The sequence below is a fragment of the Berkeleyomyces rouxiae genome (assembly GCF_048999995.1).
Source record: "Berkeleyomyces rouxiae strain 22BRR77 chromosome Unknown BrBRR77_ptg000001l, whole genome shotgun sequence".
NCBI classification, from domain to species: domain Eukaryota; kingdom Fungi; phylum Ascomycota; class Sordariomycetes; order Microascales; family Ceratocystidaceae; genus Berkeleyomyces; species Berkeleyomyces rouxiae.
In genome coordinates, this window is record NW_027396491.1 from 1,836,453 (window position 1) to 1,862,096 (window position 25,644).

The 25,644-nt window shown below is 52.2% G+C and overlaps 9 protein-coding genes across 9 annotated transcripts; 1 reads left to right on the forward strand and 8 right to left on the reverse strand.

Annotated features, from left to right (window-relative positions):
* Window positions 1-1,173: 1,173 nt before the first annotated feature.
* Window positions 1,174-2,326, reverse strand: BROUX77_000539 (uncharacterized protein; the record flags this gene model as incomplete). The annotated part of the gene is made up of 2 exons (XM_073750254.1): window positions 1,174-1,925; window positions 2,053-2,326. 2 exons carry the CDS (start codon window positions 2,324-2,326, stop codon window positions 1,174-1,176), a joined length of 1,026 nt encoding a protein of 341 aa, XP_073608776.1.
* An 839-nt stretch (window positions 2,327-3,165) lies between these two features.
* On the reverse strand, window positions 3,166-4,903 carry BROUX77_000540 (uncharacterized protein; the record flags this gene model as incomplete). Its single annotated transcript, XM_073750266.1, has 3 exons — window positions 3,166-4,396; window positions 4,469-4,685; window positions 4,768-4,903. The coding sequence occupies 3 exons, from the start codon at window positions 4,901-4,903 to the stop codon at window positions 3,166-3,168; spliced, it is 1,584 nt and encodes a 527-aa protein (XP_073608777.1).
* Window positions 4,904-6,613: 1,710 nt separating this feature from the next.
* BROUX77_000541 (uncharacterized protein) lies at window positions 6,614-7,302 on the reverse strand (the record flags this gene model as incomplete). The annotated part of the gene is made up of 3 exons (XM_073750277.1): window positions 6,614-6,700; window positions 6,990-7,095; window positions 7,175-7,302. 3 exons carry the CDS (start codon window positions 7,300-7,302, stop codon window positions 6,614-6,616), a joined length of 321 nt encoding a protein of 106 aa, XP_073608778.1.
* A 445-nt stretch (window positions 7,303-7,747) lies between these two features.
* BROUX77_000542 (uncharacterized protein) lies at window positions 7,748-10,014 on the reverse strand (the record flags this gene model as incomplete). The annotated part of the gene is made up of 2 exons (XM_073750288.1): window positions 7,748-9,772; window positions 9,964-10,014. 2 exons carry the CDS (start codon window positions 10,012-10,014, stop codon window positions 7,748-7,750), a joined length of 2,076 nt encoding a protein of 691 aa, XP_073608779.1.
* Window positions 10,015-11,226: 1,212 nt separating this feature from the next.
* Window positions 11,227-12,530, reverse strand: BROUX77_000543 (uncharacterized protein; the record flags this gene model as incomplete). Its single annotated transcript, XM_073750299.1, has 2 exons — window positions 11,227-11,692; window positions 11,824-12,530. The coding sequence occupies 2 exons, from the start codon at window positions 12,528-12,530 to the stop codon at window positions 11,227-11,229; spliced, it is 1,173 nt and encodes a 390-aa protein (XP_073608780.1).
* A 5,019-nt stretch (window positions 12,531-17,549) lies between these two features.
* On the reverse strand, window positions 17,550-19,616 carry BROUX77_000544 (uncharacterized protein; the record flags this gene model as incomplete). Its single annotated transcript, XM_073750310.1, has 1 exon — window positions 17,550-19,616. One exon carries the CDS (start codon window positions 19,614-19,616, stop codon window positions 17,550-17,552), a length of 2,067 nt encoding a protein of 688 aa, XP_073608781.1.
* Window positions 19,617-20,438: 822 nt separating this feature from the next.
* Window positions 20,439-22,083, reverse strand: BROUX77_000545 (uncharacterized protein; the record flags this gene model as incomplete). The annotated part of the gene is made up of 4 exons (XM_073750321.1): window positions 20,439-20,636; window positions 20,708-20,835; window positions 20,922-21,032; window positions 21,903-22,083. The coding sequence occupies 4 exons, from the start codon at window positions 22,081-22,083 to the stop codon at window positions 20,439-20,441; spliced, it is 618 nt and encodes a 205-aa protein (XP_073608782.1).
* A 2,292-nt stretch (window positions 22,084-24,375) lies between these two features.
* BROUX77_000546 (uncharacterized protein) lies at window positions 24,376-24,949 on the reverse strand (the record flags this gene model as incomplete). The annotated part of the gene is made up of 4 exons (XM_073750332.1): window positions 24,376-24,408; window positions 24,477-24,669; window positions 24,756-24,846; window positions 24,919-24,949. 4 exons carry the CDS (start codon window positions 24,947-24,949, stop codon window positions 24,376-24,378), a joined length of 348 nt encoding a protein of 115 aa, XP_073608783.1.
* Window positions 24,950-25,256: 307 nt separating this feature from the next.
* On the forward strand, window positions 25,257-25,546 carry BROUX77_000547 (uncharacterized protein; the record flags this gene model as incomplete). The annotated part of the gene is made up of 2 exons (XM_073750343.1): window positions 25,257-25,290; window positions 25,344-25,546. 2 exons carry the CDS (start codon window positions 25,257-25,259, stop codon window positions 25,544-25,546), a joined length of 237 nt encoding a protein of 78 aa, XP_073608784.1.
* Between the last annotated feature and the right edge of the window lie 98 nt (window positions 25,547-25,644).

Below are 25,644 nucleotides of genomic sequence, written 5' to 3' on the forward strand. Positions count from 1 at the left end.
ACGCCAAAAAAAAGTCTTGTTCTTCGAAAAAAGCAACGAGAGAGAGAGCAGAGAGAGGACCCTTTCCCCAGTTGTTGTTTCTCCTTCGTTATTGTTGCTTCCCTTTGTCATCGCATCCTTTTCTCTTCTCAGGTCCCATGAAGCACGCCATCGAAGTGTTCGAGGCGGCGCCATGCTTCTTTTCTTTTTCTTTCTTTTTCCTTGCTCTGCTTCTCCCATTGCTCTTGTACATAAAGCTCCGATCCCCTCTGCTCTCTCCTTTTTGTCTCCTCTCAGTCCCTCTTTACGCATGTTGGTTTCTCTACTTCCCCCAGTTGCCGGCTCACTCATGATTCCCAAGTAAGATGTTTTGATCTGCGCTGTTTTGCTGTTGGTTTGCATTTTTTTTCTTCTATTCTTTCATTGTCGTCTATCTTACTTGGATTGGCCTTAGCTTAATGTCCCATAGCTAAAGTAAAAAAAAAAGAAAAAAAAACACTAAAAATCGTTCCTCTTCGTATCACAACATCATGTGGCTGGTCATCGTGCATATTCGTGTCTTCGTAAAACTAAAAAGCCAAAAAAAAAACGAGCTGTCACTGCCGGGCTGAATGAACACGAGAGGAAATCTCCAATGACATCATCATTCGCGTGCCCGCATGATCAGCCCTTGTTCTGGGCTCAATCGAGAAGAAACCCAATCGAACCATATTCTCGATGCATATAACCCTCTGCTTCGTGATCGCCGCCATCCCGCCAGCCCCAAACGCCTGCCAACATCCGGCCTTGATCTCCACGTCTTGAAACACGGAAACTCTGGGCCGAAGGCACCAAGCCCTAGGACGGAAAAAAAGGGCGTTTCTGCTGCTGGCCTGGTGCTTTAAAAAACCTACCGATTTGTCTGCCGAGCTTCAAGGCTGGTGTTTCACCCCGCCACCATATGTTTGTACAAGTACCGACTTGTATATCCTATGCAGCTGTGCCGCTGATTTCCGTGCTGGTGTGGTTAGGCGCCCTTGTAGACTTCTTTTGGGCTTACAATGTGTATGTATGTAGTACCTATCTACACCACACTCCGTCCGCTGTTTCCCGGACCAACGATACCCAAGTCTGCACCTCCGACCCTCACCGCTTCCCGGCTCTGAACGTCCTGTCTCCCAAGCCCGTATTCCATCTCCCACCCCCTGCCCCTCCTCATAGTCCATAGCGCGTAATACACTCCTCACGGTGCACATTCAAGCAATTCAACGCACACACCCTCACGCCACACTTGACACACCGCACCTTGCCCCAGTACCCGCACACCTCGCAAAACACCCGCACAGGATACCGCGTCTGCCGTGCGTCAGCCGCAGTCCACACCGCCCGCATCTCGAAGTAATTTCGCGGCGGGACAGCCAGCAGCCGCGCCAGCTCCTCGGGCCCAGGCACCGTGGGCACCCAAGACTCAAGCAGCGGGTCGTCGTCGCGCGGGTGCTTGCGTGGTGCTGCAGACCATGCGTTGTCCGCAGTCTCTGCCGTAGTCTCCGGCACATTTGCCTCGGCGTCCGTACTCCCATCTGCCGATCCGGCCCCCGCGTCAGCCTCGCCCTCACTATTCTGCGCCAGCACCGCGCCCGGCGGAATTTTGCCTGGCGAAACCCGGCCCCGCCCTCCAGCTGTATCTGCATCATGGCTCGCGCGCCGCTTGAGCGCCTCAGCTGCCTCGGCTGACGCCCGTGTAGCCGCCGCAGCAGCAAGAGACGCGCGCTTCGACCGCTTCGCTGTTGGCCCGCTGCTTCCCGTGCTCGTGCCCGTGTTGGCGCCCACGGCAGCTGCCGCCGAGCCGCTGCTTGCGTTGCCGTCTGGTTCCTGCGCGAGATGTGCTTCAAAGTCGTTGAGGTGGTTTGCAAAGGTCTTTTGTGACTGGAGGATCCTGCGGACGTTGGGCGTGTGTTTTACAACGGCTGGTGTCAGAGTAAAGAAGAGAACTGTTAGCAAAAAAAACGAAGCATATACCACCACCGTCTGTATTTACCCCTCACAAACTTCCTCTCTCCGCCATCATTATCTTCCTCCCTGCTGAAAACTCACCTCTTCCAGTACTTGCTGGAACTGCAATTGTTGCGTCGCGATTGCCCTCGCGGTCCAGAGCTTGGAGCTCCTTGGCTACACGTGCTTCCTCGCGCGCGCCTTGGTCATGTGCGCTGAGCCCCGGAAGGTTTCGCGCCGCGCGCTTGCGTCCGCCTGCTGCGCTGCCGGCCGCCGCCGCTGCAGCCGCCGGGCCGAGGTCTGGAACATAGGCCCAACCAGGCGCAGAGGTCATGCGCTTACTGGCGATTTCGACAACGCCGAAGTTGTTGCTCATGGTGTGTGGACGTATGTGTATGCGATCTCGTGTGTATTTGTCTTGCTTCTGGTAGGCATTCAATTGGAGTTGAGGAGGAGGGGTTCAGATATCGGTTGGACGTTCGTGGAGGCCTTGTTTGTAATCGGTGACTTTGAATGTAAGAAAGTACAGACGGTGCGCGGCGCGGATAACCCCCGAACGAGAAGAAACGAGGCCTTGCTCTAAAAAATGCGAATACGCTCGGCAAGTCAGCAAGATAGAATAAGCGCACAAGTCTTCTGCCATGCAATTGAATTCACAGTCAATGTCAACTCAGAAAAAAAGGGCATGTCAAGAGCACTTGGGCCGGCAGAAAATAAAAGGCGGTGAGACAAGACAGAGCTCCGATTAGATTAACTAACTACACAACCAAGTCATAGTCACACTTGGTAAACGCACTTGAGCTCTTGTTATAGCTAACTTCTCTGCCATTCATCTTCACTTCCTCAAGAGTTCCAAAGAAAAATTCTTGTGAAAAATTGTCATTCAATTTTCTCCCAGAGTTCGTACAAAAAAAAAACAACTCAAAAAGGCCGTGGTCCGCTGCATCCTAAAAAGCCCGGCCGAGTATCATAAAAAACAAACGTAACAAATCAAGGCAAGACAAGGCAAAAGCTAACCAAGTCTAACAACTATAAAGAGGACCAGAGGAAAAGAAATGGAAAAAAATGAAGATGAGGGAAAATAAACGCACGGAAAGTCAGAGCAGGAGGTTTGAACCTTTTCCCGGGCGTAGCCCAAAGGACTTCTCCCACTTCCCAAAAGACAACATGTACAGCAAGAGAAAGAAGACTCGCTGAAGGGTGCCATGGCACCTCTTACAGCTCGTCGTGGTCGGCAGCCTCCTCAATAGGAGCCTTGGTCTCCTCGGCTTCAGTCTCCACCGAGGTAGCCGACTCGGTAGCCGACTCGGCCTCGGTCTCGGTCGAAGCGGTGCTAGCCTCGTCAGAAGCAGTGCTGGACTCCTCCACGGCATCCTCCTTCTTAGAGGGGTCGGCGCTGTACTTGCCGCTCTCACGGATGAAGCGAATGAGATCCTCAATGCTGCGAGAGCCAGAGTAGGTGACGGGCGAGTGCTTGCCACCAGCGGGGTACATCTTGATGGTGGGGAAGCCAGAGATCTCGTCGGGCACGTCGTTGAGGGTGGCGTCGAGCTTGGCAATGACAACCTTGTCCTTGAAGTCGGAGGAGGCGTACATCTCGGCCAGCTCCTCGTACTTGGGAGCCAGAGCCTTGCAGTGACCGCACCAGGGAGCGTAGAACTCGATAAGGACGTCCTTGGTGTCGTCCATGATGATGTCTCTGTACGACTTGGCGACGACGGTAGTGACGGCGTTCTCTTGAGTCTCGGGGATAGGCTCAGACTTGATGCTGGGCTCGACCGAGCCATCCTTGAAGCCCTTGACAAAGGCGGCAATGTCGTCGTGAACCAGCTCCTTGCCCTGCTCATAGGGGAACTTACGGTTCTTCTCAATGTCATGAATGGCAAAGGCGGGGAAGGAGTCCGTCTTCAGGTTCAGGTTGCCGGCATGGGCACCGAACGAGCTAGAGTCAATGGTGGCAAAGTTGATCTCACCCTTGTGAAGCTTGGCAAGGGGTCTCAGGGTCTCGGCCAGAGCCTGGCGTTCCTCGGCAGTATCAGCAAAGATGTAAGCCAAAGGAATACCGGCGGACATGTAGCCAGAGTAGGTCTCGGGGCCAACCTCGCCAATAAGAGGGCTGGCAGCGACCTTGGCAAAGGCCTCGATAGCCTCGAGATCGAACTTTTCGGTGAAGTCGTTGCGCTTCTCGTCGAAGCTCTTGTGGAGAACGATGCTGGGGGTCTTGATGCCCTCGGCCTTGATGTGCTCGGCGTCGGTGATAGCACCAAACATGTAGGACTCGCGGAGCTTGTTGGCAGTAGCCAGGAAGGTCTCGGCAGACTCGGTGTCGTCGGCATCGTAGTAAGCAATCATGACAACACTTTCGGTGTCCTTGAACTCCTCGAGACTCTCGGGGGTGAGTTCGGAGACGGCAGGGAGCGATCTCTTGATCATGTACGACTGGATGCTATATAGGGAAAAAGATTGACATGTTAGCAAGCTGTGCTATGACCTGATGCCACGGAACTTGAGAACTTACGCAGGAGCCTTGCGCGCCTGGGTGTAAGGAGTGACATCGTCAGCGCCACGGAAGACCTTCAGGGTAGGGTAGCCCTCGACACCGAAGCTGGAGCACAGGTTGGCTTCCTCGGTACAGTCGATCTTGGCAAGCTTGATGTTCTTGTCCTTGAGAGCAGAGGCAGCGATCTCGTACTCGGGGGCCAGAGCCTTGCAGTGGCCACACCAGGGAGCGAAGACTAGAGGGACAGATGTGTCAGCACATAGAAACGGGCATACGGTCACACCTGCTGCGGCAGGAAGAAAACACGGTAAACATACACTTGGCCAGGACCAGGTCGTTGCTGTTGATGAAGTCGTGGAAGTTTTCAGAGGTCAGAGAGACGACATCTGACGAGGCGGCGGTCAGCTGCAGAGCAGCAGTGAGCAGGCCAAAGGCGATAGATTTGCAGCGCATTGTGAATAGATAGAGGCTGTGGTGTGTGGAACGGGGGGGTATAAGAGCGGGCGCGGGGGAGATGGAGAGGTGGAAGTGGCGATCTGGACAAAGGAAGCAAAAAGAAACCAGCAAATGCGACCGCGATGATGGACAGGAGAGGAAATAAGGAAAGAAAAAAAAGAGAGCAGAGGAAATAGTCAAATAGCAGCGCGGAGGGAGAATGCAGAACATATATGCAAGGTGGCGGTTATCCTAGTTCTGGTCTATCTGTACAGTACGGACTGGGAACAAGAAGTCTGGAGCTATGCTAGCAATGGCTGAGATGGTGGCCTCTTGGCCCCGCCAGCCCACGACAGCCCTCCTCGTAGCGGCTGTTTAGTGGGCCACAGGCTTCAGTGCGCCTGTATTTGTAAGTCGACCCGCTATAGGCAGCCTGCAGCATGGGCGCTAGCAAGCTGGTCGCCGGCTTAAAAGAACACCTGTCCAATATCGGCATGCCGTTTTGGGCGTATCCTGATGTCTAGTTGGCGGGCCAAGCAACCAGACCAGACGTCTAAGCCTTGGTGCCTGTGCAGGGACAGTACGAGGATACTTGTGCAAGTACCGGATACCCCCGGAACGAGCGACGGCCCCGCTTTTACTCAGGTACCCGCGACTTCTCCTATTCTCCTGTTTGAATTCAACATGTTAAACTTACAGACAGACTACCCGGCTAACTAACTACATAACTAGCTGATTGCTTGTGTGTTCCAAGGCAGAGGGATCGCATACAGACCTCCCTGAGGTGTTGAGCCATTACAAAGCCGCTGGTCTCAGGGCTGCGCCGCTAAAAAATACGTCCGCCGCCGGCACTAGAAGTCCGTGAGAGCCAGAAGGTCTCAGTCTCACCCAGAAGACACTGCAAGCACATTGTACCAGGCCGCTGCTTATGTTGTATGTATGCACATACACATGTGCACCCGAGATCTCAAGAAAAGGATAACACGAGCGTGCACTGCCTGGCAGCTTCACACAGACGGGGATCCACAGGTACCAAAATCTTCTCAGCCCTCTTCATCTTGACACTCCACACGCGGTGGACGGGCGGGAGGGGAGGCCTGGGGGTTGGGGATTCCCCGTGCTTACAAAGATTTGCCGTGACCTGGCCTGACTTGAGGACCTTGTTCATCCCATCCCACCCACTGCCCATGCTTGATCTGAAACCCGAGCCATGGCCATGGTCATGACCACCTTGACGGCCGGCACTCGTAACTAAAAAGGTATCACCATCGCGTCAATTTTGCTTGGGCGTCGATCAACAACGGCAGTAGGGCAGCATTTGCCAGGGCTACCTTGAAGCGTTAATTCCGTTGCCGTTGCCTCGGCACATCTACACCTACACCAGACGACAGCTCACATGTATCACAATTCACCTCGCAGCGCATCGGTTTGTAGAGAATAGGCACCAGGACGTCCTGTACTGGTGCTTGTACTAACAGCACCTCTGCGCAAACGTTTCATTGGCGCCCAGTCCTTACAAGTATTCAATTTATAAATAGTTATCAAACAAAGCAAGGCTTGTAAAAAGAAGCCCATCTCCGTCCACCGTCATCCGTTCATGAATTGTGGGAAACGATTTCTTTCCACGACCGATATACCCGTTCGATAGCAATCACCATTGCTCCCTGGATAGGGGTACTGAACCCTTGAATTCCATACGGCTTCAGTCTTTCTTCATGCCCACATGTCTCAGTTCTTCTTCTTCTCCAAAGCAGTGACCTTGCCGTCCAGGGTCTTCAAGAGAGTATCCACGCGGGCAATCGTTTGCTGGAGAGCCTGAGATGGAAACCAGTTTGTTAGCAGCGTATTTCCTCTCAAAGTTGAAGGTTATGGGCATGAGAAAGAGGTCGGCGGGCCCAGACTCAGTAAAGCTCTGAGACGCCCCGGTTGTAACTGCGCAATATACCAGACTGAGTAGCCGGGCTAATGGGCACAGCGGGCACAGCGGGCACAGTGAAATCTGACGCCTCCTGCATGGCTAATTGCCCGCCCCGTCTCTGCCCGGTAGATGCTAGCTGCTTGCCCAAGCAATGCCGACCCCTTCCCTTGTTCCAAAGCCACATACATAGATATCAGCAGATAGCACTGCATTCGACGCGGTATACTCCTGAACCAAGTATCCGTAGACCGAAGCTCCAGCCAGAGTTGTGCCCAGCAAGAAACCGAAGAATCTAGCGCCAATTAGCACAATGCCTATTGCGCTACGCACGGCGCCAAAGGGCCGTTCGTATGGGTAGAAATATCACTCACCCGCCCCGGAAAGCGCCTACGGGCTTGCGCGCCGGCAGAGCCGCAGCTTCCATCCGAGCAGCCGAAGTCTGGAAGCCTCTGGCGAACGAGGGCTTGGCGGCGACAGTAGCAAGCAATCTGGGAATCATCGTGGAACTTGGGTGTGGGTTACGTAGTCGAGATCGACGAGGAAAAACGGCGGAAAGATGGGCTCAATTGGGCTCGTGGAAAGGTTGTAGACGCGGGGTGTCGGACAGCCGGGTTGGCTTTATCGATTACGTCGAGTTTTCCGGGCGAGGGTTCGCTTCTCGTTGTGCTGTGTGTGCATAGAGCCGAAGCTCTCCTCTCACTCCACTTCAAGAGCTTCCGATGCTACAATTTTTGGCTCAAGTGGCAATTAGGGTTAGAATTACAGAGTAGGGTTGTTTACGGAACCGGTACAAGGGGTGGAGTTTGGATCAACGTCATAGGTAGACCATGTAACTACTGCACCATCCAACTAGTTTCTCATAAATACCATCACGACAGGATCATAGGTAATTTAAAGAGCTAGTTAATAACATATCCAAAGTTTTCGTATATACAGCCTTTTTTCTACCTCCGGCGGTGTGCCCCCGCATCTCCACGCTCTGCCAATGACACCACCTCTGTAATGCCCGCAGCCTCCTGCTCCTCCTCCAGGATGGCGATTTCCTCTCTGCAATCCCACCACTTGTGCTCACTCAGCTCAAAGGCGCTGGTCTTGAGTTCCTTGACCGTCAACGCCGCCGCGCCCGCGCCGCCCTGGGCCTGTAGTCGAGCAATCAGAATATCCTGCCATTCGTTGGTCGTGCGCGCAAAGAAGTCGCGACGGCTTTCAAACGGCCGAGGGTACGGCAGTCCATCGTCGACGACAGTGTTGGCTTCGGTTTCCTCCTCTTCGACGGCCATGACCTCGGCAGTCTCAGCTGCCTTTTCGGTTGCGGCTTCGTCGGCACTGCGGGCCTTCTTACCCCGCTTGCTGGGTGTGATAAGAGGCGTAGCAGGCTGTTCGTCTTCTTCCTGCTCCCCACCGTCCTCGTCTTCGTCGTCGTCGTCCTCCTCCTCCTCATCATCATCGTCATCTTCATCCTCAGACTGCACCCAGTCTTCGTTCTCGCGTTTGAAGATTTCCTTGCAGCCGTCCATCTTGCCTAGATCAATGGCGTACATGTCGTCGAGTGTATACTCACGGTCGCCCTTTTCAAAGGTTCCTCCGTAGATGTACAAGACATCATCCTGAACAGCAAGCTGGGCGTTGAATCTTGCGTGAGGGAATTCATGCGCAACGGGCATTTCGCGCACAGGCTTGTCGCTCTCTTCCTTCTCTTCGCGCTTTTCTAGTGTAAGCTGATCAGCGTCCTCCAACGAGATGCCTGTTTCCAGAGCTGCTAGATTGCGTAGAAGCTCGTCTTCGGCTGCTTGGGCACGGCCTCTGCGATTGACTCTCGGCTCCACTGGTGCATTTGCCTTTTTGTTTCCTCCAGCACGCAGCTTGCGCAAGGCCATGGGGAAGAATCTGTTGCGTTCGATATTCCACGTAAACATCTGGTTGAAGAATTCACTGTCCATGCCTTCCTCAGTTAACTCGACATCATGGACACCGCCAAACAAGATTCCACGACCCTGGTGAAAAGTCATGGTTGCGCCTGCACGTGTCGGCACCGGCGTGTTCGCCGGCTTCTTGCGCCGCTCCCAACGCACTGTTGGGGGTATACTAGCGGCGCTGTTCTCAGCTGGCAAAGTCATACGAAGCAGGAAGCAGTCCTGATGGATCATGGGCTTCAAAATGTTGCGCGAGCTCTGGGAATGGCCCTTGGATTGTTTGCTAACAGCCACGGCCGTCTTGACACGCGAGTATCCACCAAATAGCACAGCGCCACCATCATGAGGCAGCAGCGTGAACGACGACCGCGCATCAGGCTTCAATTGCGCAGGGGGTAGATTGGGCGAATGCCACATGTAGTTTTGCGTGTCATAGATCCACAGGTCAGCCAGGTACTTGGTTTGCGACGAAGTGTCCTGGAAGCCGCCAAACAGGATAATATAGTGCTTCCAGTGCGTCATGCGATGACCTGAGCGTGCAGGCGGCGTCTTGCCCTTGCACTCAATCTTGGTCCATTCGCGCGTCGCAGGCTCAAGACGCCAGAAGTCGCTGTAGTGGTGGAAGGTTCCCTGCTTGGGTGACGAGAACTCGCCGCCAAAGAGGTAAACGTGATTCGGGTTGCCGGCGCGTGTCCACGCGTGTCCGGAGCGGGGCAGCGGCGCATTGGGCGAGGTCACGCAGCGCCACTCGTCACGGTCAATGTTGTATATATGCAAGTCGTTGAAGAAGTGTGCCATGGCGCCGTTGAAGTACTCGCCGCCAAACAGTAGCAGGTTGTTGCGGTTGCACGGCGACGCCATCAATGTCGAAGCCGAGCGCGCACGCGGGGGCGCCTCACACACCGTCTCCGTGACCTTGAGGAACTGCTCCTGCTGCCGCTTGTACTCGTTGAGCACCTCGTCCAGGTCGACATCCTCCACATCGCTGTCATCCTTGGCCGCCTTGACCTTGGCCTTTTTCTCAGCCTTGCTTGCCTGCTTGGCCTTCTTCTCGGCCTATAGTTTCACACGGTTAGGGAGGGAACCGACAGGACGGATTTCTTGTGCAGCAGCCGTGCGTACAGCCGGCCGCGTGAGTCGGCCTGCCGATCGGCGGCCTGCGCCGGGAAGCCCATATGCTTATTATGGTTGGATACTGACTTCACGTGGCTGAGTAGCACAGAGTTTCACAAACAGGACAGACTTACTAGCTTGGCCTTTTTGCCATCACCCTTGTCTTTCTTGTCTTTCTTGCCCATTGTGTCGTTATGGCGTCTACAGGTTTTGGCCTTGACTTACAAACATCCCCACGATTAGTTTTTCTTTCCACCCCGCCAAAAGTCATGAAGGTGGGATGGGGTCATAACTAGGGTTAGGGTATTGACGAAGTGACTAAGCATCTGGCGAAAAGCAAATGTCCCTCAGTGTTTGACGCTCACAGCAAAAGCTTGAGACCACTCCACACTAACTATGTAGTACATGGCACTAAGGAGCCTCGTACAACCAAATGCACTACAACTCAATAAACAGGCCGACAGTCACAGTTTCATGCCATGGGGCCCCATTGAAGCCCAAGCCGACACCGAGAGCGAGAAGCAAAACCAGGACCGAATCCGGGGCGACTGGAGCCACATGCAGGCCCTGTAATGATTCCAGAAGCTATTGTCGAACATAACTAGCCAGTACTTTGTCCAACATTAGCACAGCCACAGTTTTGTGCATTACTTCTTTCGAATCCCCCATTGCAACATTCACTTGTTGGTATGTACCTGGCACCCTGTCCCTGTAGCATGCAAGCCAAAAGGCGAAAGACAATGGGCCTCTCTCTCTCTTTTGCTTCCTGCCCCGTGTGCCTCGCCTTCTGCTCCTGGCCGTTGTTGTGGTCTTCAGCTGTGTTCAGCTTGCATCACGTGCATGGCGCTCTAAGCCAGCCAGTGTGACCAAAAGGGCAGATGGCGTTAATCATGGCGATGGGGACACCCTAACCAGAGCGCACTTATGCAAGTGGTCGAGATACATAGAGCATGTAACCTGCTATGTCCTGGCTATACTGCAGCAGCTACTATCATTGTTGACTGGCCTGCCAACACCGAAAGAACGAAAAATCGACCAATCAGCAGTAATCAAATCTGACGTGCAGGGCAGTGTTACCGTTGTCACATAAAATGCAATCCTAAAACAAATAAACCAGGTTTCTGTTAACTAACTATGTCTCTAACTAATGGCCACCGAACGAACGTGTGTTGCTATCAAACTATGTATGCATATGCGGTGTGCATACGACCGACCAGACAGGGAGCATCAATGCTGCAATGATGTGGAATCATCTCCAAAATGGCCTGTCCAGCACACCAAAAAGCCACCCTCGAAGGCATCCCGATGTCTAACCTGTAATTATGTGATGTACTATGCGTGGCCCAAACCCCGCATGCACGGGTAGCCCCCCTTACCCCCTCCCATCTTTCCCCCTCTTAGTGTAGCAGACTGTTTACAGCATGGTCAAATTCCAATCGTGAAATCACGGTGCCTACACCGGGCACACACGAGATGAAGCGGGAGCAGATCGAGCCCAGCGAGTCAAGGTTGGGCGGGGTGACATGGTAGTAGTAGTTGGGCTGAGCACGCCGGAGAAAGACAAAGAGCGCCTGGACAGGCGTGAGAACATCGAGATTGGTGTTGGCGGCGTCGTCCGAAGAGTGCTGGTTGCACAAGTTGGTGTCGGCTGCAGCAGCGGACATGGCACGCTGGCTGTAGGCTAGTTGCATCGAGGACGCCTGCGGATAGTGCGAGTGATAAGCTGAAGAACCGCTGTAAAGAGTGTCGTCCATGGCAAAGTGCGAGCTGGATACTGGTCTAGAGTAGCCGCTCGAACCGACCCCGGCGTGCGACATCGACATGGGAGCAAAGGATGGTGGCCTGGGGCACATTCCTTGGAGCCTAAGAGCCGATTTATGGTTAGAATAAAGAACATGAAGGAGTTAAGGCTGAGAGATCCGGATGACTGAAGACGTTGTACCCCGTAGTGCTTATGGGGGGAACTCCCGTCCAGAGAGACACTTGAGACTTACGTTTGAACAAAGCGGTGAGCTGCAGAAAGCTGCGCAGGAGTAAGGACTTCTAGAGGGCAAGCTGAAGCGCCTCGTGAGGTGTGGTAGCAGGTTCTTCCACTTGCACCAGCAATGCCACCGGGGTGGCAGCCAGAGGTTCTCATCCCTACGTCACTAACCGACGGCATGACAACGTTTGGCATCTGGTTGGCGGAGCCCATCTGAGGCATCTGATACTGCGAGCTGTGCTGGAAAGACTGGTACGATGCGTCTTGGCCATGGTGAGTCTGGAACGAAGCGAGCACCGACTCGAGTGACTCCGGCGGGTTGGCCTGAGGCTGATTTAGCCCGAGATCAAAGGCCGGGCTGGAGGGAGGATACTGGCCAGTCTCTTGCGAGACAACGTCGACAAGCTGGCGGAGATACTCGCGCTGGTTTGGGCCGAGCGAGCTGATGTTAATGCGGCCCCAGCCCTCAAACAGCACATGCTCCGCCAGAAGGTTCCACATCTGGTCGTTTTGGCTCTGGATGTCAACGTGCACCGAGTCTTCGTGGAGGAGGCGACTCTGCATGGCATTGCGGTATTGCTCGAGGTTGGTTCGGAAGTCGGCGGCACGTCTGCGGTGGCGGTTTTGGGCCTCACGGACCTGCTCACGGCGGCGTTCATAGTTGTCTGAGCGGCTAGACCCGCCCACGGCAGAGCCGCTGTTGTTTTTCGAGGGGGGCATGATGTACAAGCAGCTGATTCCAAATCAGGGTAGGGGTACGGGGTGGTACTTGTACAAGTAGCTAGCTGCTTGGGTAGTCAGGGACGAAGGACATCCGTCTCAGCTTGTGTAGTGTTGCAGGAATCTTATAGCTGGGCTTATACATACAGTGGATTAGCACAGACGAAGCCGAGCAACGAGAGTGCGTAGTAGCAATATCAGACTAGAAAAGTCCACCGATCAAGGTATGGCAGAGGCGAGGGGCAGAGACAGAGAGCTTTCTTGTCTGGATGGCGGGACAAAGGAACTTGGCGAGGCGAGGCCGTGGGATAGCTTGCGATGGCTCTTGGTTCTTTGAGCGTGGGCTGGACGAGAGTAGGTTTATGTTTATGTAGAAGTTGTTCGTGGCTTCAGATTTAACGGCCATGCAGGCCCCGTCCCAATCACGCGGTGTACATGTGCGGTACAACTGCCAAGATCTCTAACAACAAGAAGGTCGGCAACATGGCCATGGAACGTTTCCACACTCGCGGGAAGTGCCTTGGGCGGCCGGTTCAAAGGCCAGGCTGGTTTGGGTCCGGCCCCAGCAACGTGGCTGAATAAGAGCCAGACAGAGAGCCAGCCAGCGAACGAGCCACAGGGCCGGCAACAACACCAACATCACGAGCATCCGACCAAGATCAAGATCCCTGATGAGTAAGTGAGGGAGACACAGGGCAACGGAAATTTTCATCCGCAATATGCCTACGGCACGAGAAGTCCAAAGAGCCGGGGGGAGGAGGGCAAGTGTGACCAGGTGTTGTTGGCCGTGTTAAACAGCCCTTTGGCACATCTTTGCGGATGTGCGATCAAGGCCAGTCTCTACAGGAAGTCGAGCACTGATCGGAGGGGGCTATGGCCCATTGGATCTGTCATGATTGGAGGCAGATTAGGATACAAAGGAGCCAGCCGTCTCTGGAGGCTGTTGCATTGGAGGCCGTTGCTCTGCGGGAGAAGATGTTGGTGGAATTGGTGTGCTCTGTGTCTTATGCTTGCAGTGCATCACAAGAAGCCGGCGGGAGGAGGAGCCGGGGGGGGGGGGGGGGGGGGAATTTGGGATCAGGCCTTGAAAGCGGTCTTGTCAGTGCATCACAAAGGGCGCAGGGAATATATGAGCATGTGCATCCATAAATCTAGACATACATGGATGGGCATTTGGCTATGGCTCTGGGATACATGGCATCTGTATGCACATATACCGAGAGACATGACCATTTGCAGACAGGTGCCCATCCCATGTATGTATGTACATATGTCTACGTCTGTAATGCATGTACCCAGCAAAGCAAGGGTTTGGTCTCTGGCCCAGCACAGGACATCTCGATTGTAGACTTCAGACAACTCGTTGTGTGCCCTGTCATGCAATCACACAATCAGTGGTACGTCATGGATCGATTAGGGCCCAGAGTTATCTGCCAAACCAACTTTTGGCCATGGCACATGCTACCTGCTATGTGCTTGGGAGTGATGGGTAGCATTTCAGGAATGTAGAGTAGCAGACGGACCTATAGACTCAGTCCTTGTATTTGAACAGACATGCGAATTGTCATGATGTAAGAAACTTGTCTATTGACAGCCAAGTTCCTTGTTCCCTGCTCATTGCGAACAAAGCCCTCGCCTCGCCTCTAGATGCATATACACTCACAAGTAACAGTGTACACACAAGGCAAATTGACCGATGCATGCTACTTGTAGAATTTCTGTCTGGTATCGAGCACGGGGCCTACTTTGTGGCTTCCGGCCAGGAGGCAGTATTGTTTGAATCATAAAGCAAACCCAGCTCGGATTCCAACCAGAGATGGTCCGCTACCCCACGAGACGTGAAGAATGGCTAAGAGACTTGTCATGATGTTGGCTGAACAACAACAAAGCCCAAGAAATAATACACATATATAGGGTGTGGTGTTGCGTCCATGTCAGCTTGGGAGCGGAGGCGTTCCCGCTCCCCTCTTCACCGCATTGCGTGCCCTTGATACAGTGGTTATCTGTGATAGGGCATGGCTTGGTGGCTACAACAGGAATGGCGGAGTAGGCGGATATTAGCGAGAACCAGACAAAGAAAGGCCCCGTCACCCGGAGATGTTAGTCGAGGCGTGGTCAAGGGCTGGATCTCGTGACCGCCGAGGATTCAGCATGCACATGTATGAGGGCATGTTGCATGCAACGCAACATACATAACAGCACAAACTTGTAGTTAGTTGTAGATAGTTACTTGAAAGCCTAGAATTTCACAGCAAGCCATGGGCCCCTTGTGGGCGAGAGCCTGGGAGCAGACTTGTGTGTACATACAAATACAGGGTCCGGCAGGGAAGGATGAAGCTTGCACATGTAAGAAGACAAGCAACAAGCAACAAGCAACGAGCAACAGGAAATAAGCAGTACATACAGACAAGCACATATTCTTGGCCCTGCTTGTACTATTACTTCAACATGTGGCGGCGTTGAAAGGAGAAAACAATACGGACCCTAGAGCCGAGCAGTTGGCAGGGAAGAAGCCGAACCTGGTGTAGTCATCTATCTGCACTGCATTTTTCATTTGTTTCTTTCAAACAGGACTTACAGGAGGCGGGGCTGAAAACTGCCGAAATCAAAGCTTGACAGGATGGGATGGCATGCCTGTATTGAGCGAGAACTGGAGAGCAGGATGAGAGGAGGATTTCGGCGTTGGTGAAAACGAAAAAGCCGAGCAGCTGCAAAGTCAGACCGTGTAAGTTGGGACGCTGAAAGGCTCACTTGCTGTGGCCTGAGAAAGGAGACGTCCGGGCTCTTTTCAACAACGCCAGGGGGCCCCGTTGGTGCCGTCAAGAATTGTGTTGATGCTACACTACATTGACGTCAGCAAAAGTTCACTTTTCTACAGGGTTGAGCCTCATGGCGTCCAGGCATCGGATATATCAAAAGCAGCCACCCAAGCATGGTGTAAATCGTGTATAAACTACCCACACAAGTGCAGACAACTCCCATGTAAGTACGTACATATGTATGTACACATGTACGAACATACATACCGGACTGTGCCTTGTCCTGGACCCGATCTGCCCTATATTGAGCCAAGGCATCTTGTTTTGTGAAAGAAAACGCCATGCTTTTTGGCAGTCTAATTATGATCAACATTTGTACTAGAACTGGCGCAAACATATAAGCACAAGTAGAGTTCCTTTGGCTGCATGTAATGTTGGTCACGTCAACACCGCTCGCCATTCCCAGCGAGGCAACATCTTGTGCAACAAGACCAGACCATCCATTCTGTTGGTCGATACCTCCCTCCCGCCCTCTTCCTTTGGGACAGACTGGATTCTACGAGTCTGTCTGCTTATTCACCGCCGCATCCAGCCAACCAACACTTCACAGCCATTCCTTTCATACAGTCCCTCTTGCCGCTCCAGCGAGGGTCGAATTCATGCCCCATATGTCCGATACCACGATCTCATCCATTTTTCTTCCATATCAGCTGCATGGGCAAGCAGGCGAAGTCTCGAACGGAACATGTGCTGATTTGTCCTGTCCCACAGAAAAACAAGAGAACACATGTCCGCGGACTGTTGTCTGCCTCGAGCACACAAGACCCACGGCATTATTCACAGGGAGACGGGTTTCTTGCTATGAGCTATCCAACAGTCGTGCCACGGGAAGCCTGAGCGAGCATCCGCAACAATTTCCCAGGGGAAATGCACAGGGCCTCCAAGCACTTTTACCCGTGCTTGTACCAGCTTCAACACCTAGTTACTCATGGCTTCCTAGTCAGTCGGTCTTTTTTTGTGTTTTTTTTTTGGTCCGAGGATGAAGCACGTCAAGGAAAATGCCTGCTCCAAGGCGCAAATACCTATCGTGTTGCTGATTCGTGAGCGTGCATCGCCACAGAACAAGTCCTTGCATGCCTTGGAGGCAAAGTCTCCGGCTTATTAGGGTGATGGCTTGTCCTTGGTGGTGAAGTATATAAAGCACCAGCTTTCTACTCTCAAGGCTTTCACCACACACATACAAAACCATGTATCGCAAGAGCTACTCGCCCAATGCAACACTTTCTCCGGCAGTTTTGGGACGAGGGCGTTACGCGGTTGGCGATGCAAGGTTGCACGAACATTACTAAGTGCGACAGAATAAGGCCGCCGACTGATTGCCAGAGATTAGCCGAAAGCGCAGCCGGAGAATCCCTGGACTTTGATTGGCTTGTATAGTACATAGTTATATGCAATGCACTCCGTCCTCAGGGCGCCAATGCACGATGGACATCACGATGAGTGCCGGGGTTGAACTTATGACGTCAGCCCCTAGCCGGTGAGATACTCTAGAGAATAGGCGTATTAGATTTCACTAGGAAAACCATACTGTGTGAAAGGGTACATGTTAGGGGATGGCAGCTTCAATAACACGGCAGCAAGACCCGAGTCAAGTTTTTTCATGGTTTAGATAGCTTGGAACAAAATATACAAGATGAATAACTACAACTAATTCAAACATGAGAAACCCGCAAAAATGCCAACCATGGATAACGCCTAAACTGCCTCAGCTAACATGTACCTACCAGCAAGCTCACCGAGGAGGGGGAGGAGATTCCTGTTTTCCAAGCCCCCAAACAACAATCATGCAAAACATTGCCTGATAACACAGGATGGAAAAAAAAAAAGAAAATGCCCTAGGTAGCCCGAGAATCCCCCCATGAACAAAAAGAGAACAAAGAAAAAAAAAGACGCCATACTTTTTTGTGGAGGAAAAGAAAGGAGGTAGCTACGGTCCAAGAGGAACAACGGAAAAAACAATGATTCGTAGCCGCGCGTAAAAGAGGAAGAGAAAAAATGATTCAAGACGTAACAATACTACTGCGTTTTGTATGCAGTAGTGATTAGATAGAAGAGATCGTTCAATAGCAAAAAGACCATCGTTCTGCATGTCGCCGGAACAAGAAAAATGAGGATATGAAGAGATGAAAACAAAAGTCGAGAAGGGAAATAGAATACAGAGAAACCAGTTACGATGAAAAGAACCACATAAAGTGGACGTCTAATTGTTGTCTTGGTCGTTATCCGTCTCGTCTTCTTCAATCAGAACCTCTATTTCGTCGTCATCATCGTCGTCTTCGCTGCTATCCTCGTCGCTATCATCGCCATTGATGCCAGGAATCGTGCGCCACGCGAGGTACTCGCCCTCGATCCACCGCTTGCTTAGCGGCAGCTGGTACGGGTCAAAGGGGAAGTACTGTTCGAGCTGCAACACGCTCTCATCGTCAATCGTCTCGGCCTTGGTGTCGCGCAGCGCTCCGCCGCCCGCCGAGTACGACCGCTGCATGTACTGGCCCAGGTGGATGCGCTTGTTGGTTTCCAGCAACGGGTAGACGTATGCCAGGTTGAGCTTGTGCGCCAGCTTGGCAAACTCCTCGACAATGCCTGGCGCGCACACCTTGAGGGGATTCAACGGGCTGAAGAGGTTGTTTTGCATCGCCGAGCGCAGCGAGTGGCCCCAGTCCAGCGCCTGGCCAACGTATGACGAGGGGTCTTCGGGGTCGACGAACTCGGGTGTTGTTTCAACAAGACTCTGCCACCGGAAGCACCAGATGTACAGCACGGCTTGGCATACAGCGTAGTATGAGTAGTAGCGGCGAAGATCAGGCGAGCGGCATTTGGGTTGGTACGCCAGACGCAGGCGCTCGAGCTGGGCAAGGAGGCGGTGGAAAGCTCCGCGGATAATCTCGTCGGACAGGCGGCCAGCGCGGGCTACGAAGCTGGCGAGGTAGCACACGGCGTAGTCTTTGAGGGCGGCGGGAGAGTTGGAGCGGAAGGCGATAGCTTCGCAGGTATCAATGAACTGCAGCATGGTGTTTTCTGACTGCTGCACAAAATGGAACAGCAGGAACTGGGTGTGGCGGGACTTTCGGGTCTGCAGGATAATGTTACTGAACTCGCTTAGAAGTGTCTTCATGTAGTCATTGGTGATTTGTTCGGCAGTTTTGACATCGGAAATGGATAGAATTTCGTCATAGAAGAGGAACATGGTTTCCATAGCGGTATCCAGCTTCTCGACTTGGTCTCGTACAGCACGCGCCTTGGCAATATCCTCGTTGACGTCTGAATCATCACTGGCTACTGATTCGGCATCGCTATCATCATCAAGGTCCTCCTCGTCGCGTGGCTGGCTAAACACTCCTTGCAAAGCCACAGCCATGGGGCTGTCCAAGTCATCTAAATCGGCTTGCATTTCAACATCAATATCAACCATTTGCTTGACAATCAGGTCCAAGACGTAAGAGCCCAGTCCAGACGCGTACTCCTTGATCCGTAGCATGTTTTGTAGATAGGTAGAGTATACCCGTTTTGTCTCGTCAACCGAAGGGAAGCGACTCTTGAGGATACTGCGCAAGGCACCTTGCGCACCGGGAAACATTCTCAGCAGACGCTGAAGAGCAAGATGGAGACGGTTATGCATAGTGGGACAATCAATCTTAGGAAACCCAGAAACCGACCAGCATGACCGCCGTACGTCACCAAACTTGGAGACTATCATGTCCAGAACTTCCATCATGTAGGAGCTCTTGACTGTTATCAAAGCAGCAAGAAAGTCGACAAAGGCGCCAATAAAGCTTTCGTCGCGGCCGACCCACGTGCACTTGAGAATAGCATTCACCAGACTCTCATAAATGTTCTGTTTCAGCATAGGCGTAAAGCTAGCCAGGGCAATGACGTAGCAACGCAGCTCATGAGGCTTCAAGACGTTATCATTATCGCTATCGGCGTTGACACGGTCGTTGGTGAAGTATTCTTTCAAAGCTAGATAGCCCTCGCTGTCACCACGAGCATGCTGCTCTAGGGAGCGCTTAACCTCCATCTTGAACTCCAGAAGACTGCGCTTCCCGATACTGTGCACCTCGTTGGGAGCATCGCTAAACTCAACTCTGCGGCGTTTTGTAGGGCTGGACGTGGCGGATTCTTCGGGGATGGGTGTCTCGCTGTCGGACCGCGAGCGTTTCAGGGAGGGCAGGGTCGGGTGCGGCTGTCGCAGAATCGAGCGGGATGGGGTTGACTTGGGGTTGGGCATCTTGGCCCCAACAGACGGCGTCGACACGGCGGCAAACATGGCGGAAGAGGCTGGGGAATCGAGAGGTCGGCTGAGAGGCGTACACAGAAACACGGAGTGTCGGCTAGGTCATGTGTCCTGGTTGAGTGAGCCTTGGAAGGGAGAAAGAGGGAGACGAGGTTTAGGTAGCAGAGCAGCACATGCGAGATGGGCAGCCGGGGAACAGATCGAGCCCAAATGACGTAGCTGGGAGAAAGAAGAAACCAAATAGCAACGGCCAGTATGAACTTGAGTTGGGAGCTGCGAACTGGAAGAAAAAAAAATGTGAGAACGAGAAAAAAAATCTGCATGCACTGTTGCTACTGGTGGGATCAAATGTGAAGGAGTCTTGGCCTGCGGCTTGAAAACAGGTGAGAAAATCGGGAGTCGTAGGATTCCCGTCTCTAGGCTAGAAAAGCGGGTCGCTGTACAGGTGCCAAGTCAGCAAACTTTGGCAAAGGTGGAGACTGGCGGCTTACTGGCAGCTGGCGGCGGCCATTTTTTTTTTTTTCCAAGTACAGGGATTATTGCCAAATTGAAAAATCAATGGAGATCGTGACATTTTTTGACGTAATTAACTAGCTAGTTGCATTGGGGTTTTTTTTACCGTACAGGCTTGTCGCCCTAGGACTTAGTCTCAGCTGAGTGTATTACAAGCAAAGAAAAATAACGAGTCAAGCGTATTAAAAGATTCAAAAAAAAGATCTGAAGGTCTATCAAACGGAAAAACTGGGCCAACTAACTCTGAGCAAGAGCGGTTACAAGCACTGCAAAACAAGCATACACTACCAATAGTCTCGGCGTCTTCCTTTCTTGGCTACATTCACGTGCACCAGTTGTCCTTTAGAAGCTCGGCTCGCCTCCGGCTCCAGTGGCAGCCGAGGAGTAGGTAAAGTTTGCTTCGGCGCCAGTGTCGCTGGGTTCACCCGTAGGGAATGATGGTTGCGCGCCACCGGAATCAAAGTCGGAAATGTTGGGGCCGGAGTTACTGACGAACTCTTGGCTAGTCGGGCGGGGCACGGGGTCGCGGGGGGTTTGGGTCTATATGGCTTTTGTGTTAGTAAAGGTAAATCTCAACAAACAGGCCGACAAATGGCAAGAGGGAAACCTACATCACGGTATTTGGCAAGGTAGATCTTGAGAGCTTCCGCGTAGTTTTCAAAGCCAAGCGACGTCATGGCAAAGATGATGTCTTCGCCGTTGACAGTCTTGCGCTTCTCCTGGTGACACTTCTCAGATGCTAAGATATTGTATTCGGTTAGCAACAGCTAGTCTTGCAATCAAAGCGGCATGTCCCAGAGACCAAACCAAGGGCGAGATAGTTACCTTCACTTGTGATGAACGAGATAAACTCGCTCACGCATTCTTGCATGCATTCTTTTGCCTCCTTGGCAATTTTGGCGTTTTCAGGTAGGGCGTTTTTCATGATACGAGCAACTGGAGCGAAGTTTCGAATGTTAGCATCTACCTCGTCGGCTTTTTCTGGCTGCCGTGGGCTTTGGCGTTGTGGTTTCTCTGTGGGTCTTTTCGCAGTCGGCCTCGGCATTTGCGATGTCTTCTTTGCGCCATAGATCTCATGCTCTTGGCTCAGGTCCCCCGTGTCTTCACACATCGCCTGCGGTGAAGACGAGGCATCGGGCATACTTGAAATTACTGGACAAAGAATAGGGGATGAAGGCCAGGAGGAAACAAAACACTAATTCAAGTTGTACCCAAGGAAAAATAGGTGGTGTTATTGGGGTGTCCAAGAGGCTCCCGGGATGAGCATTTGGGTCAGATGGTGGGAGAATCAAGAGCCAAGAGCAGTCGAAATGCATGACAGCATCGGATTAACGCTGGGCTCGGAAGTATGAGCTTTGACGCTGCAATAAACTGCTGTACTATGCTGTGTACTGTCGTGCTCCAGGGCTTTGAGATAGCGCTTTATCATCTTCCTCGCGCCAAATATGCATAGTCAAGGTAGTACAACTGTTTCGAGTACTGTGTGAATCAGACCGACCTGCTCAATATCTGCGTCTAGAATCTGCGACCGTGAATACATGGCTGTACATGGGCAATGAAGCACAATACAGTATAAAGTCAGGAGACAGTCACGTTTTTATGCCATCATTGGCCATCGTAGTAACTTGACAGACAGGGCCCGTAGGGCAACAACGGCAGGCCTGATTCACACAAATAGTGTAGACGCACAATGCACAACGCCGACAAAAGGGAAAGCCGAGATACAGGAAACACTCTACCCAAGAGGTACAGGTCGTTGAGAGCGCCAGGTGCGTGTGGGAGGGGTGGGATGGAAGAAATACTTACCATTTGCAATGGGCAGCCACCGATCCTGCTCCTTGACTTCAAAGTCAAAGCCTAAACCGACACCACCATGTTCTTGGCCATCGTTCATTTGGTCATCTGCGTCAATGTCCTGCGCAGCATGCTCGACCTCTGAAGGAGGTAGTGGTTGATTATGGTTCTGACTCTCAGGGGAGTTCGCCATCATGAAAGTAGTGTGCTGTGTGAGCAGCAACTAGACTCTTTATACGTTGACCAAGATGGTTATCACGTGTAAACGAGGACACGCGGGATAGTCTTTTAAACGGATTGGCTCTTTGAGTCTGCTAGATAAATTGTGTGAGACTCCAAGTCTCGAATGGCGAAGCAGAGAAGGGGTCAAAACTATGACTAGATGTGACGAAGGTCGCCAAGGGACATACAGGAAATTGTGCCGAGATGTGTCAAGTGTGACTACCTGGACTTCAGCTAGTAGCGCACACACACAGACTTTGGTGTTCTGTACGGATATATAGCTATGGACTACCTGGCTCGGTATGGAGGTGACTTGGCTTGTAAGCGCTTGACCAAGGTACGTGATTTCGGGGTGTATATCGTCGCACCAGGCTGCAAATACTATGCCGGTTCCAGTAGAGCGACTAATGTGTTGCAACAGAAAACAGTGCCGGTATGAGAAGGGGTTAGCTTATTATTGCGGTGTATTTAGGGTACAAAAGCCCCAATGTTTGCAGTTACAACTAGCAGTACTGAGGTCCGTGGTAGAAGAGAACGTAAAGTCAAGAATATGTCATGCGGCGGCCAGGTTGTGGGACGGCTCGAGAGCGGGATGTCTACAGTGAAGTGCTGTTAGCTTTTACAACACGGCATGCGTGGAGAGCGTGCATATGCAAATGGCAAGAATAAAGTAGAACAATGCACACGTGCAGGGCCGGGGGGCAGGCAAATGCGTCTTGTCTTGTATGCGTTGGTCGGCCGGTTGTTTAGGCGTCGCAGGTCGGCCGGTTACACCAGGCCAAGCTGTGACTTGCTGCCCAAGCACAGAGCACGGTGTAGAGTCCCACGGGCAGGCAAGATGCCAGTAAATAGCACGCCGTAGCACCATAACACGCACTGTAAAGGAGACGGAGTCGTCGACACACCCAGGTACTGTTCCCGGGAGAAAGCAGACCCGGCCTCCAGAGACAAGGCGGACAAGGGAGCAAGAAAGCAAGGCTGCGACTGGGACCGCGACTGCGGTGCACAGAGAGCACAGACGAAGCCTATGCGACAGCGAGTCATTGTGGTGGCTTGTGGAGTGTGGTTATCCGATACTGGCGGCGCTACCTCGCAACGAATCACGGCGCATTCGCATTTGCATCGCATCACAAACGCGAGTGGGCCAGCCCATGCCATCGCATCCTTAACCTAGGGACACTGGAGCCCTATCAGAGCAAGGGGACCATCGTGAACTTACACTCAATGGATGGAAAATACTCCAATAAAAAGGCAATATGCTTGGGATACGGCGATTCGGGTACCGTCAACAACAGACGCAGCAACTGAGCGAGGAAAAAAATGAGAGAAAATGACGTGGGGTCGTTGTTTTTGTTGCATGAAAATAGTGACGTTCACAAGCTTAAGGTGCCGCTAGCTGGGAGCTCGTTCCATGCTAACAGCGGGTACCCGTGCCTCCGCATATTTTGATACGCGAATGCATGTATTTTCCAGCTTTGTGCATTAGTGGGGTACTCGCCAGTCTTGGCTGCACCTACTCAAAGGTGGCAGGAGGAGTTGCATCCTGCCATTCCCCAAATCTACTACTCAAGGCCAGCGTCATGAGAAACGCCCATGGACTTGGCCCTATCCACCCACGCTTTTGAGAACCATGCAAGTCCGACCAGTTTGAGGCCAGCCCTGCAGGCGCGACTGCTCGCACTTTTGATTGCGTGTGATATCGAGCAGAGCCATGCTACAAAGGACTCTCACCCCAAAGAACCTGGCCTGGGCTTTGTGGCACTATATCCACGACTTTTGGTTACACATCCACATAGACTAGGTCTTTCCCTGGGCACCACCAGTTACTGAGGGGCACCAAGTGCATCTTCCTCTAATCACTCAACTGTTGCCAGTGAAAAGACCTACTCATCTGATAGCGCCTGATCCAAGTACGACGTAGCAGTTCAGAAGCGAATCGCCTGTGCTCATGCGTATGTACGTGTGCTAACTAGTACACAATCCATAATACATAGCTAGCATCTCGACCTCTCACAGATGCCATCTCAATGGGCCTATGTCCTGCTCTCTCGTTCCGTCTTTTATGGTGCTGTTTAGTCATGGGCCAGCAGTTTCATGATCACTTCAACTGTAGTCTCACTGGTTCCATTAGGCCCGCGGGAACATAGCGTATCATCATAATTTGAGCGGAGTTTGCATGGCTTTTAACAGTGGTCCAGCCAGTCACTTTGTCCTGGTACTAGAGACCCAAGATTAATTGGTAAACGAAGTGCCATTACCACGATTACGACTGTACAACCTGGACGTTGTTCTTCTTCTGTATTCCAATCCCACGTTAGCACACGGCGCCTCCATCTTTTCGTGATAATCATGGAGCTGACTTACCTTCCACTTCTGAAGCTCATCCTCCTTGAGCTTGTACTGCTTAACAAGGTCTTCCAGCACGTTCTTCAAACCCTCGGCGTTGGTTTTCAGCAGAGGCTTAACATCTTCTACTGTTCTTTCCACCAAAACGCCATTGATGAGACGGAAGCACTTGCGGTCTCCGGGCAGAGGCTCTAGCGTATCCAAAACCAGTCTATGCGGTATGTCAGTCTCCTTCTTTGTGTATAGGCGCCCCTTTTGGCTCGCAAACAAGCAGCTTGAGCCCTCATGATAACATACTTGTGTTCTTCTGTGTCCTGCTCAATCTCACCAATCTTGCTAGCAAGCTGCTGCAAAGTGTTTTTGTAGGTGGTGTACTGCGCCTGGAGGTCTACAAGGAAACAGTTAGCTACTGTGTCCATTGACGTTACTGTCAGTCGGCGCCTCATATGATTGGACTCACCGCCCTGCTTCTTGTTTGCTAGGGCCGACATAATGAAGAGCGGGGAGCGGAAGCTGTCTTGCGAACTTGAAATTGGACAGATAATATGAAGACTGTTGTTTGATGAGGCTGACTCTTGATGGTTGTGATCTCACAAATCTAAGCTGCGTCGAATGGAATAGTGGGGTGTTAGGGTTAGGTTCATGAGTAGGGTTATATGGCAACAAGACTTTTTCAAGTTCATCGTCTGATGTTGAAGTCTCGCTCAGTAACTTGAATGTACTGCCCAAGAAAGCAACTTGAACTACAGTTGACTAATAATTGCATCATCTACGTCTACGTCTTGCTCTCCTATAGTCATGCATTCCCATCTTCACAAGCCGGCCAACATTCGTGAGTTTACCGAAACCCTTTTCCCCAGCCCATTGCTAACCAATAGCTTTCAGCCTGCTGGGATGTCATTCACGCGCTTGAAGAGTGCCATGCCCGTGGCTTTCTGTGGAAGTCGCTCGGCCAGTGCAACACCTTCAAGACCGAAGTTAACAAGTGCTTGGGCGAGCAGCGTGCTATCCGCGCCTCTAAGAACCGAGAGGTGGCGCTTGCTCGCCGGGAGAAGATCAAGGAGAAGGAGCGTGAGTTGGGTCTTTGAGGGGGTGAGCTATCGTTAGAAGGAGAAGCAACAGGGACTCTTTGTTTTGGTCATATTTGCAAGACTAGGAGAAGCATGCAGTGTTCAACTATTGTATA